Source organism: Hippopotamus amphibius, chromosome 5, assembly GCF_030028045.1.
Source record: "Hippopotamus amphibius kiboko isolate mHipAmp2 chromosome 5, mHipAmp2.hap2, whole genome shotgun sequence".
NCBI lineage: Eukaryota > Metazoa > Chordata > Mammalia > Artiodactyla > Hippopotamidae > Hippopotamus > Hippopotamus amphibius.
Window position 1 is genome coordinate 50095259 of NC_080190.1, and position 13292 is coordinate 50108550.

The following is a 13292-nucleotide window of genomic DNA, read 5'->3' on the forward strand; positions in this document are numbered from 1 at the left end:
AAGCATCACTTCTCAATCCCCACCCTCTGTCGGCCTCCCAAAGTCACTTCTGAATTGTGTCCTTCGTACCATAGTTTTAATATCTCTGTCTTGTTCATTTTGATTCTTTATTTTCATTTAACGTGCACACAGAGGAACTCTACTTCTTTCCATAATATGTTTAAATATAAACATATAAACATAAGCAGTCAGCAGACCTTTGGAATTCAAAATTAAGTCAAGTGCATTTCCAAGGCATGTTGATTCTCACAAGACGTATAAGGACCATGACAGAGTTTTCTTTCCTGAGTTGGGCATCCGTTGAGGGCCCTCCATCGAACAGAGCTTCACTGAGTGCACAGCCCCCTCTCCCCACCCCACCTCGGTGGCCGTAGTTGCATGTGTGTGGATGTTGGGAGGGGAGAGTTTGTTTTACCAGGTACTCCTCTGTTGAATAAAAAATGAGCACTCATCTCAAAGGGGGAAGAGGAAGTCTGCCCTCGATAATATGGATAATATGTAATTCTCTCTTGGGTAAATAGATTCCTGATCGTGCAACTCGGTAGAACTGCAATCACATTTTTAAACTCTAAGGTGACGTTAGCATAAACATCCCATGTCCTAGTTATTGATCTGTTGCTGCGATAATGGTATTACCCAATTGAACTTCTGACATCGGAGAACTTGCAGTGGCTGCAATTGCATTTTTCTTTTATTCCTGCAGCTTAATTCAACTTGCACATTCAACTGTGTTCTCTATGAAAAAGTGTTGTTTTGCAGGAGTCTGTATAGAATGTTAAATCTCTCACCTGGTAAGAAAGTTAACTCTCTTTCGGTTTGAATCTCGGAAACATACCCACAAAATGAAACACTCAGAAAATTCCAGTTAGGAGCTCGAAGTGAGGTGTGTTCCCAAGAGGTACACAACTTCTGAATTCTTCAGGGTTAACTTTTCTGGTGTTAGCTTTATCCAGTAAATCCTTCCCCACAGACGTATGTTCCATAATCATCACCCTAAAACTGGGGGTAAGTGGGGCTTAAATGAGAAGTGGGAGGTCCAGCCTGGAGGCTCTCGTCTGCGGTAGCAGCATCTTACCACCGGCAGAACAGAAAGATAAGGGATGGGAGACATGGCGTTTCCAACTCTGAAGCTTGCATACTGGCTCTGTTACACCTAGAGTCCAGAAGATTCCATCACTGCATTAGAAAACTGGTCTGTGTGATAATCCTTCCCCAGTTCTTCTGAGGGGATGTCGTGCCGTGTGGGAGTTTAATGTGGCTCAGCATCCGTGAGAACTTGAGTGCAAGTCTAGAACTGGTGAGTCCATCGAGGACAGTGACAAGGTAATTACTAGACCACTGGTACCTACTCAAATGGCTGAAATAAAAAATACGGACAACGACAAGCGCCATCATGTATGCAGAGCAATTAAAACTCTCAGATATTGCTGGAGGGAGCGAGCATGGTGTAGACCCTCTGGACAAATAGTTGGGCAGTTTCTTCTGAAGTCAAACATACTTTCCACATGACCCAGCAATCCCATTCCTGGGTGTTTACCCTAGAGTAATGAAAACATCACACACAGACCTGCAGTGAATATTTATAGCAACTCTATTCTTAACTACCAAAAACTTAAAATGACCCAGATGTCCTTCATCAGGTGAATGGATAAGCAAAATGTGGCATTGAGGCACCGTGAAATACTCCTTAGCTATTAAAAGGGGCAAAGTGTGATACACGCAGCGACTCGGATGACACGTGAGGGAATTATGCTGAGAGAAAAAAGCCGATCCCAAAAGGCTACATACTGTATGGGGCTTTTCATACAACATTCTCTAAGACAGAAAACCATAGTGAGAGAACACAGATCAGGGTTGCCCGAGGGTCGGGTTGGAGGGAGGATGTGACTGCAGAGGGTAGCATGAGGGTGTGTGATGAGACTGTCCTGTGTCCTGTGGGGACAACGGGCCCAGGCACCTGTACTTGTGTTCAGATGCATACAGCGATCGCCCTAAAAAAATCACTTTTACTGCACGTCTTTTAAGAAAATTAAATTAAAAAGTGAAACAAAAATCCCCGTGGTGTCCCTGGAAGACATAGTGGGAGGTGTGAGTTGATCTGTAATCCTAGGGCTTGGGGTGCATGGCACATGTGTGAACCTGCGGGGTGGGGTTGGGGTTGCCCGCATTGGAGAACATAGCTCAGGAGCATGCTTAGAAAGGTTTAAATGTTTATTTTATGTAAATAAAGAAATTAATAAAAAATTATTATAAAATCTCTTAATTCTTTGGCAAATGAGCAGTCTGATGATTATTATTAGAGAGAGAGAGAGAGAAACACGTCATGGTGGATCCCAGGACGATCTCTGAAGACCTCCCAGGGTTGGGCAGTGTTGTGGAGGAAGATGTGGCCACAGATGGTGTCTGGGAGGCCTCACTGAGGGCTTGGTTGGGTTTTGAAGGAGGAGGGGTCCACCTTGTGTAAGAGGGGAAAGGGAATTCCATGCCAAGGGATCCAGTATAAATTGAAACCTGAGCTCCCCTCACCTGCTTGGAACCTTACAGGAGGGGAACCTGAGAGGAAGACTGAAAGCAGGTCATGTGGTATAATTTGCATCTAGAGCATAAGCCTTGGCACTTTCAGCAGTGGCAGGATGTCCAAAGTACATCAACGCCTTCCCTTGGGGGCTTGCAAGCTACAACATATACTGCTAAAGAATTTCTTTGATATTCCAAACAACAGATCAGAATGATCTGAGAGGCGGGTACTGTGGAGGAATAAATCTAGCCCTGCTTCTGGCTCCTGTCGACGCCCATATTCTGAGCTCCACTCAATCCTACACCTGCAGTGGACTGGGTCCTCTTTTTCAGCACCAGAGGCAGCAGACTCCAGGCTGCCATGGTTGCTGAGAGCCACTGGAGATCACAGGTCACTGCCCGCACCATCTGGCCACTTCCACTTAGCCCTGGGAGTAGGAATTTCCAAAGTCATGGTTTATTTTATGTATTTCCCTTTATTTTGAAACAGACTGTCATTTATTTGCCTTTTACAACAAGGTATCTTGGCATAGGCCTGGACCACTGCTAGTGCTTATGGCACCTTTATGTAGATTATAGGAAAGTGCCCTTTGTGGATAGACAGATTGCAGAAGGGCTCCCCAGCACTGTTGGAACAGTCCTGCCCCTCTTGAGAAAGCTGGGTGAAAGGGAAAAGAAAGTAAAATCAGACACTCCTGGGAAAGAGGAAATGGAACCATTGCCACTCTCACGTGTTCAGAAGGTTCTGGGGCTTCTTCTAAAGGACATTACCAGGACCTTCAGCTGTTGGTCACCAACCCCCTCCTGTTTCCGGAGAACACAGCAACAGCAGACCTAAGTGTCAAGCTCATGTCTGAGGCCTGGAAGTCCCATCCTACCTTCCACAGTTTGCTTGGTATTTTCAAGTACAGTTGAGAGCTGCTGCAGGAGTGTTTGTGAACAGCCAGTTCAAGAGTATTTAAGTTTGTCTTTTTGAGTACTGATGCCCTACATACTCCCTGCGCCACCAGGAACAGGACGGGGGCTTGAAGAGGGTCATTTGAGGGCCAGAAGCTGTCAGGGAACTAACAGAAGTGTGTCACCTTCAGAGACCTACTCCCTGTACTCTAGTTCTTGAATTGCCATACACATTAGGAGTGATTCCTTATCTTAAATCCAAACAGGTTTCTGTTGGCAAGATGGTGGACATCGCCTTAAATACAGGTGGGGTCCTGCAGCAGGTCCCTCACTCTGGCTCTGCCCCATGGCAGTGGCCCACTTCAACCTTTACATTCTGCTCCTGGCTCTCAGTTTTGCTACCAGTTCTATAGCCTTACCTAGTCTCACCGATAGGCCGATAATTTTCTCTAAGCGACTTCTTAATGCACCTAAATCTTCCGCTAGAACATCCGTGCGAAGAAAGGTAGCTGGGTGAAAACTGGTGAGGAGTCTACATTTTCACCCTTTCAGTGGCCGTTAGGAATTTATTTCTAGTTAAACAAGCTGGGAAATGTAATTAAGCACATGGTTGATGGGGGTAGCCAAGGATGCATGCCAAAAAAACAATAGGTTCTTTAAAGGTGCCAAGGACTAATATTATGCATCTCCTGTTGGAAACTGTATACACTTCACAGTTCAGAGCCTCCTGTGTGCTGCCTCATATCTTCAATCAAATTATTAGATCCCAGAAATATGCATAAGGGAAATGATTCTACACATTTTATGGTGGGTTGTTGCTTGTAGCAGTAATTGAAGTACCTTTCCACTTATGAAACTACTAATTTTATTTCTTTTTATTGCTTTTCTAGATGCAATTATTTATTTAGTGCGCTTTGGCTTTATTAAATTATGTTTACTATAGGAACATCATAAAAATGTATGAAAACAACACATCAGCCAAGCCAGCCTGGTGACCTGTATTGAGAAAGCTAGTGTTATTTTTCATATCCAAACGTAATGGAATAACTTAAGAATAAACAGATAATCTACACTACAAAACAATGCAATTTCAAAGTAATGTAATAAAACACCTGGACAATATGATTTCATAAATCTTGGTTCTAAAATTTACATGAGTTGGGTTTTGTGTGCTTATTGGAGGACACATGGCATTTCTACATGGAATCATTATAATGTGAAATGTAATTAAACCAAAAGGCAAGATATAAATGGTATTTCTGTTGGCTGGTAAGATATGCATGGCTAAGAGGCAACATAAAGATTTTGGGTATCAGCAGACAAGCAGGAGGCTCTGATCCCTATAACTGTCCTTAATGTTGAAATTTAAAAAGAGCCAAATAATTTTGAAGGTTGCTCGGTGGTCGCCTCGACCAGTAGGTCCTGGCTGTAAGGAGTTCTTTATATTCTCTCTTTGTTCCTTGCTCCCCGCCCTCTAGTGTGATGCTTCCTCTCAAAAGAAAAAAGGCTTTTTGCTTTTGGCATTTTTTAAGAAACTTAAATTGAATGTATACGATTTATTTGTCCTGAATTTTGGTGAGTTAACCAAGGTATAGCACAAAAAATAAAAATAAAACAATGACGACGCAACCAAAGCAGCCAAGAAACAAAAGCAGGGCTGCTTAAATGAAAGTGATGTGTCTTTTATGACTGTAAGTTAGTGACCAACTTTTATTTTTCTAATTGTGAATTAAAATTAATTAATGTGCTATTTAATGTACCATCTGCAAAATTCGAAAGGTACTAGCAAATGTATACAATAAAGTGTGAGTCTCTCTCCAGCCACCCCATTTACTTCCCCAGAGGGAACCTTGGAGACCAGGTTCTTGATTTCTAGGCAAGGTCCAGGGGTTTTCTGAGCACATAAAATATATACTCCCATTCACACGTGTTTGTACAAATGATAGGAAAACATACAGTACACATATAATTCCATTATTCTTTTTAAAGGCTGTACCAGATACTCCCATTATGAATGCATCAGGTTCCTACTGATGTCCACTGAAGGGTTTCCAGTTTTTTGCTTGTACCAATAAACACTTCCACCAACAATATACAAGAAGACCTGTTTCTTTCTGTTTCTTTTGGAAAACTTTTATTTGTTTGTCAACTTGAAAGACAAAAACCGACGTCTGAGTGATTTTAAATAGCGATTGTCTTATTTTGAGAGAGGTTGAGTCTCATTTAATATGTGTAAGAGCTCTGTGTTTCCCTTCCTGTGAACTCTCTGGTCCTATCTCTTGTTCTCTGCTTAATTTTCTAATGGACTGTTGGCCATTATCTTTGTTAAATTGTAAGGCCATTTGATATGAGTTGCAAATATTTTGCTCATGTTTTCAATTGTCTTTGCCTTTATTTAGAGAACATGCTGCAATATATAGCATGAAAATTTACATATCTTTTTTCTGTTGCTCCTGGATTTTGTATCAGACTTTGAAACACCTTCCTTATGCTGAGGTTATTTTTTTGAAAATTTCCTCACACATTCTTCTTGCACTTTTATGAGTTCATTTTTGCATATTAAAGTTTTAATTCATCTGAAATTTATCTAATGATAAGAATGACATAAAGGATATGCTTTTTTTTCAAATGGCTACCCAAGTATCCCAACACCATTTATTGAAAAATAATATTTGGATTAATTTCTGGGTGTTTTCATCAGTCCCATTGATGTCTATTCATTTGTTGGTACCACAGTATTTTAATTATAGCAGCTTTATATATTTAATATCACTGGAGTTGAATCACCAGTTATTCTTTATTTTAATAATGTTCCTTAATCATGGTAAGAAAAAAAAATCTGTGACTACATTATCAAGAATTATTTTTAACAAAAATAAAATTCTTATTAAATGCCTTCCAGCATCTGTAGAGATAACCATATGGTTTTTCTCTCTCTTACTATTGTGAATTATATTAATAGATTTTTCTAATATTGAACCATCTTTGCATTCCTGGAATAAAATCAACTTGAGCATGATTATCTATCTTTTAGTGTGTTTTTTCATGCTCTCTAGGTAAATCTCATTTATGCTAATTTATATACTAATAAATGAAATTGTTCTAAAATATGTGAAGTTTTTCCTTTTTTGTAATGCTCTGGGATCAGTTTAATTATATTGGAATTGTCTGTTCCTTAAAGGAATTTCTTTTAGAAAATTCTCTTGTCAAACTGCCTGTGCCTGGTGCTTTTGACAATATTTTCTTTCCTTCCTTCTTTCCTTCCTTTCTTTATTCCTTTCTTTTCTTTCTTTCTTTCTTTTTTCTTTTTTGATGGTAATTAGTACATTCACATTTTCTGGAGCTAATGTTCATAATTTATATTTTTCTGGACTATTACTCATTTTAACCTGTATTTCAAGGTTTTTGTACTATGTTGCACAAAGTTGAAGTTTTAAAATTTCTTTCATTTATATTATCTTTCATTTCTCATTTCCTATTTTATTCATTTATACTTTTTCTCTTTTTATCTTGATTAATTTGTTTCATTGGTGTTGTTCAAGCACAAGTTTTTGGATATTTTTATTTGTTCTACTGTTTTTCTGTTTTCTGACTTATACAGTCTAGTGTTAATTTTTTTGGTTCTTCCTTCTGCTTTTATTTTGTTCTTTTTTTCCTAACTTCTTCAATTGGATGCTTGATCCATTTAATTCTTATTGTTTAATATAAATAAAGTTATGATTTTTCTCTGAGTACTACATTCTTTAGGTTCTGGCATGTAATATCTTCTTTATCAGTATTTTCAAGATGTGCTGCAATTTCAGTTTTATGCATGGCATGGCAGCATTTATGCAATGCATGGCAGCATTCTAGATGCTAGATGCTAGAATGCTAACTAGATGGTAGCATTCTAGGTTTTTTGTCAATTTCTAGGACTTTTTGTTTCTGTCTCCACCTCTATTTTATCCTTTCAGTAGAGACTATAGTTACATTATTTTTACTTCTCAGAATTAAAGTTTACTTTGTGGCCTCATGTTTAATCATTTTTGTGGTTAGTGTTCTATGACAACTTAAAAATAAATCATAGTGTTTCTTTGCAGGACATAGTGTTCTATATAAGATAATAAGATCTATCTTGTGTTATTTAGGTTTTACACATCCTTTTAAATTTGTTGTTCATTTGTTTCCCTTTGAATCCCCAAAGTGCTATGAAAATACATGCCTGATGAATGGATGTGTGATGTTGAACTCCCTGTGGTCAGCTCAAATTGTGTTGTGTTTTGTTTTATAGCCAAAGATTGCCGAGGAGAACTTGACCTATGCTGAGCTGGAGCTGATCAAGCCCCACCAGGCTGCCAAGGGCATCCCCACCAGCACCGTCTACGCCCAGATCCTCTTTGAGGAGAACAAGCTGTAACTCTGTGTCGTATTTAATATCCACCACCCCAGTTATTTATGAAACCTTGGATACAAAGTCCTTATTTTTGTATTTTCACTTGTGCCTTCTGTGTGGTGGAAGCCCCTTTGCAATGGCATTCTAGGTGCCTTCAGAGAGGCGTGAGGCTCCTCTCTGCAAACGAGCAAGGGCCGCAGCCCTTGGACAAATCTCCCTGGACAAGATTTTCTGGGTCTGAGCCCTGAGGGGTGAGGACTCTGACCATCCAAGGAGATTTTCTGCTGAGCCACACCCCTTCATGTTTTCTTCTTGTTTCTCTGGGTTTGTTTGTTTGTTTGTTTTATCTGAATTTTAATCTTCTGCTCTTCCTGTATCTGTGATATCGAGCTCATCGCATATAGCTAGGAAATGCCATTATAAGCCCAAGTGTGAGATGGTAGATATGTACTAATTGGTTTTCAAAGGATCAGATAACATTGCCAGGGCACCCAGAGCAGTGCAAAGTGCTTATTGCAAGCAGTTACTCAAGATAGCATCTCTTGTTTTAAATAGATGCACTGATCCTGGTGATTCAAGGGCAGAGAGACAGATTGTGGGGCAATCTGAGGTCTAAGCTGACAGTGAACTGTCTGGATACCCCAGTGCCTGCTTCCCTACCCATTACCACCTGGATGAGTAGAACATCATTCATTCTGAAGGGCTTCCACCGCTTTGGCAGGGGGGCTTATCCTGGTATAGAGACATATTCTCCAAGAGGTTCTCACTCACCCTTTTCCAAGGGAGCAGGGGTTTTGCCATCCATTGACAGAACTGAGGAAGGGAGCCTCTTGGAAGTGTGCCGAAGTTACCAACTCTAATTGAATGTCCACTGTGTGAGAGCAAACTGTTGACTGGTTCCCCAGTGATGGGAGAGCAGAAAGTATAAGCTGAGCTGGAAAAATGTGTCCTGAACACCCCCTGTTACAAAGTGCCTGGCCTGACTCAACTTCGCATGTGAATTCTAATGGGCTTGGGTGGGAGGCAGGGATGTGTGGCCAATAGATCCGTGGGGAAGTTGCTGTGTGGACCTCTGCGACATCCAGGATCTCACTGAAGGCGGATCCGTTCTGGAACAGAGTCATGCTGTCAGCTATATTGTTAAGGACACCTCTTGATGTGTGAGTGTGCTCTGGGTGGATTTTTACTGCACACTACAGAAATTGTTTGGCTTTGTAATGGACCATGTATATACCATAAATTATATATTTTAAACACAACCTTGAGTGTGAGTTGTGGCCCTCTGTACAGCCATGTGAACTTGATTGAGTTTCTTATCCCCTAATTGTCTCAGACTCTATGTTTATACAAAGGTGAGTTAACCTCTCATAGAATTCTTATAGTGGGATAACGACTACTGGAAGATTCTGGACACTATAGATTGCTGCACAAGTACACTATGTTAACATACATGCTAAAACCGGGCCATATGTTGAAAATGAAAATGTCTTTACTATTTAAGGCTCTCATTGTAATAACTTTGAAAAGTAGATATTTGTCCATATTTACTTTCCCAAAGACCCATGATAGCTTATGAGTGCCTCTCATGGTTTACTGAAAAGTGTCCAAATTGGGAGTAGGTAATGATTTTCCAGAAACAAAAATAGCCTGACTTTACAAAAAGGAAGTCATTCTCTCTACCCTATGTCTGCATCTCATTCCCTCCCTCTCTGCCAGATTTCCAAGGTAGTGAATAAGCTATGCAGTTTTTGAGGAAGAACTCACTGGAACTTCCCAGAGCATCTCTTTAGGACAGGAGGATATATGGTTAGTACATCATTCATATCATAATTATCCTAGGCATCCTGTCATATTTTTATCATGGCAGTCTTCCAGCAGAACATGGTCATATGGTGTTTGGGGGAAGGAGGGTGATTTCCTGATTTGCACAAGGAGCTATATGGACTGGTGGGGCCCTGGAGGTGCCAGGTGGGAGTAGAGAGGGGGGGTATGTGAAGAGGAGATGATGGGGAGAGGGCCATGGAGTAGGAGGCCCCTAGGCCTCTGCAAAACTGAATCAAACTTTGATCACCCCCAAACCCACGCCTTTAAATTCAGTGGGAGTTCAGTGTCATCACATACAGAAATGATGCATTCCACCAAGACGAGCACAAGCTTTGAAGAGCTGGTAGCTGTAGGTTAAATCCAGCATTGCTATAGATTCAATTCAGACTCTTTCTGCAAAACTCCGGTTATAGCTGCATAAATCCACACAGAGGTGTGTGAGGGGAGACCTGCTGACATAGCGTATGAAAGAAGGCAGCAAGACCATCACCTCTGACTGAAAATGCTTCCCAAGGGAATCATGGAAGGTCTTGACAACATCTAAGCAGAGATTGTCCCACTGTTATCTCTAGAAGCAAACCATCCAATCTCTGCTCAGAACTGGGAACGATGGATGATTTTCATCTGGTGCTTCTTTGGGATGATAAATCTTGATGTTATTGCCATATGACCCAGCAATTCCACTACTGGGCATATACCCTGAGAAAACAATAATCCAAAAAGAAACATGTACCACAGTGTTCATTGCAGCACTATTTACAATAGCCAGGACATGAAAGCAACCTAAATGCCCATCAACAGATGAATGGGTAAAGAAGATGTGGCACATATATACAATGGAATATTACTCAGCCATAAAAAGGAATGAAATTGAGTTATCTGTAGTGAAGTGGATGGACCCAGAGTCTGTCATACAGAGAGAAGTAAGCCAGAAAGAGAAAAACAAATGCTGTATGCTAACTCACATATGTGGAACCTAAAAAAAAATGGTGCTGATGAACCCAGGGACAGGGCAAGAATAAAGATGCAGATGTAGAGAACAGACTTGAGGACACGGGGCGGGGGGGGGGGGGCGGAGTGAAGGGGAAGCTGGGACAAAGTGAGAAACTAGCACTGACTTATATACACTACCAAATGTAAAACAGGGAGATCAACTTGATGATGGGTGATGACTTAGAGGGCTGGGAGAGGGACGGTGGGAGGGAGTCACGGGAGGGAGGGGTTATGGGGATATATGTATAAATACAGCTGATTCACTTTGTTGTACAGCAAAAACTGGCACAACAGTGTAAAGCAATTATATTCCAATAAGGAGCTTAAAAAAATGTGTCTACTTATTTGTTTTCTATCAAATACACCAGTAAGCCTGTGTTGACATTTTTAAAGATAAGTAAGGGAATATGCATCATTCAAATAGAAAGTAGGAAAAGTTCTCCAATTCGTTTTTGCTGTAAAGCATCTATGAAAACAACTATAGATAAGCCGTTTTCAACATGCACGATGGCCTGTACATTTAAATGAAGTTAGAACAAAAGAAGAACCCATTTCTCAGAATGGAATGCAGTGGCTCTTTCAGGCAGAGTGCACATAACTCTCAGATACGGTGGTGAATTTTGACCTAAGCTATGCATGGCAGAATCATCACAGGAAGCAAGGAGGGGAAGAGGGGTATCCCCCGAATGAAACTCTTGCCACGTCAAAGCCCCAGGCCGTGAACTAAAGCAGCTGTGGTGGGAGGACAGGGCTGGGATTTCTTTACCATCACCTCTTCATTAAAACATCGTGTCTCTGTTAACGCACAGGGCATAGAAGAAAAAGCCAAGTCTAACCCTCCCCCTCATATTTGTTGGTGTGAAGATGACGTGGGGCACTTCATATTTTTTAGAGCATAGTCACCATCCCACACATTGATGAGCCCGGAGGCTCCCTTGAGATAAAAATGGCCTTGTTCGTGACTCAGCCCCCGATACCCATGACTACAAGCCGGGCTGGGGCAAGAATGGGACTCATGCCCAAGGCCACAAAAAATGGGCCAAAGCATACATGGGGCCCAGTCTGGGCTGATCAGAATTTTTAGGAGAAAGAAAGCATCTTTCTTTCCCTTGGGCAGCTAAGTTGCGATGCCACCTATCAGAACCACGTACAGCGATGTCTCCTGCCAAATGGAGAAGACTTGGGGAACGAAGGAGGTGCCGAGAAAGCAGCAGGGAGGACAGGGTTCTGGGAGGACAGGGTTCTAGGAACACAGAATCCCAGCCCCCCATCTCTAAGACCACTCCAGACTCTTCTCTTTCCTTTAGATCTTCTCTTGATTCAATAAACTACCCACTTCTCCTGCTATCTAAATCCTGGCTTTGCTCAAGCTAGTCAGATTACAGTTGAGAGAATTCTAATGAATACAGCATGCATCAAAGCTGCTTCCCAACCCAGGAAGCAAAAGAATTACACTGAGGGTATCACCCAAGGAGCCCACTTTCATCACATCCAGCAACTGAATTTGCAGCCATGAGCTCCTGCTGTGCTCTGCTTCCCACTCAGTGGGGCCCTGACAGGGCTCTGAAGAGGCCCTTCTCCATGGAGAGGGACTGTCAGGCATCAGGACTGATGCTCTCCTGAGAGAGGGACTCTTGGGTTTGGAATAGGGACCCGGGCAGTACTGAGCCACGCTGGCAGCTGCAGGGGAAGGCATGGGGTAAAGACTCGAATGAGCCCTGACGTGGCGATGTTAGAGGGAGCCTTTTTGTGCTGACCGGCCCTGAAGTTTAGGCTGGCTTCCACACAGAACATGATGTCTTTCCAGTATCCCTGACTCAGGAGACTGGGGTCAGGAGGGAGCCTCTTATAAGATGAGGCAGCCACATAGTGGGGATGTTAACCCTCCATGAGCCCACCCAGGCTCCCCCCCCACCCCCGCCCTCTGCCCCCTACACCAGACAGAAGCTGTTCACTGGGTTGGAAAACAAAGATGATGAAGTTCATGGTGTTGGAGGAAGGGTCTGCCTTCAGCCTGGACATGTTGAGTTTGAGCTACAGGGGGGTGTCCAGTTGGATAGGATAGACTAGTGCTCCCTAAACTTCAGCAAGGGCACACATCGCCTGGATCATCAGGGGATGCCCATGCTTCTGGTCTCCGGACCCCACTTTGAGTAGCAAGGACGTAAACTGTTGGGAAATGCAGATCTGGAACCCCTGGGGGGATGGGGATGTCCACAGAATACAGGTCACAGAGGAAGCCCTGGCAGTGAGCAAACTGCCCCAGAGAGAGGCGGCCCAGCCAGGAGGGAAGGAACCAGGCCTGAGCGATGGGTGCTGCCCTGCCCACAGGTCTGGTCCAGAAAGCAAGCGAGGAGCCTGAAGGGGACCAGAGAAGAGCAAGCCATCAGAGGAGTCGGAGGGGAGTCAGAGAAAACTGTGGCTGGGAGTTTCTGGAAGGAGGAAGGGCTCAGCAGTGTGAAGTCCACAGCGGTCAAGTAGAATAGAGGTTAAACCTCTGCTCATTCTGAATTAACTGTTCATTTCACATGTTTAAAAAAGATTTATTTTGCTGGGGCAAACAATTCCCCGAGCGCACAAGCCTCACAGACTTTGGTGCTGAGCTGCATCTGCCCTGCTCAGCGGATTTTCTCCAAAGCAATCAGTGTCTTTCCACAGGGTGGAAGATTTGGAGAAGACTCTTAATTAA

The 13292-nt window shown here is 42.4% G+C and overlaps 1 protein-coding gene across 1 annotated transcript in view; it reads left to right on the forward strand.

The window, feature by feature from the left end:
* VSTM4 (V-set and transmembrane domain containing 4) overlaps nucleotides 1–9045 on the forward strand; it is an 84160-nt gene extending 75115 nt beyond the window's left edge. The window contains exon 8 of the mRNA XM_057736023.1: nucleotides 7685–9045. Within this exon, the coding sequence (XP_057592006.1) occupies nucleotides 7685–7810 (126 nt within the window). The 3' untranslated portion in view covers nucleotides 7811–9045. The remainder of the gene's footprint in view (nucleotides 1–7684) is intronic.
* The last annotated feature ends 4247 nt before the right edge of the window (nucleotides 9046–13292 follow it).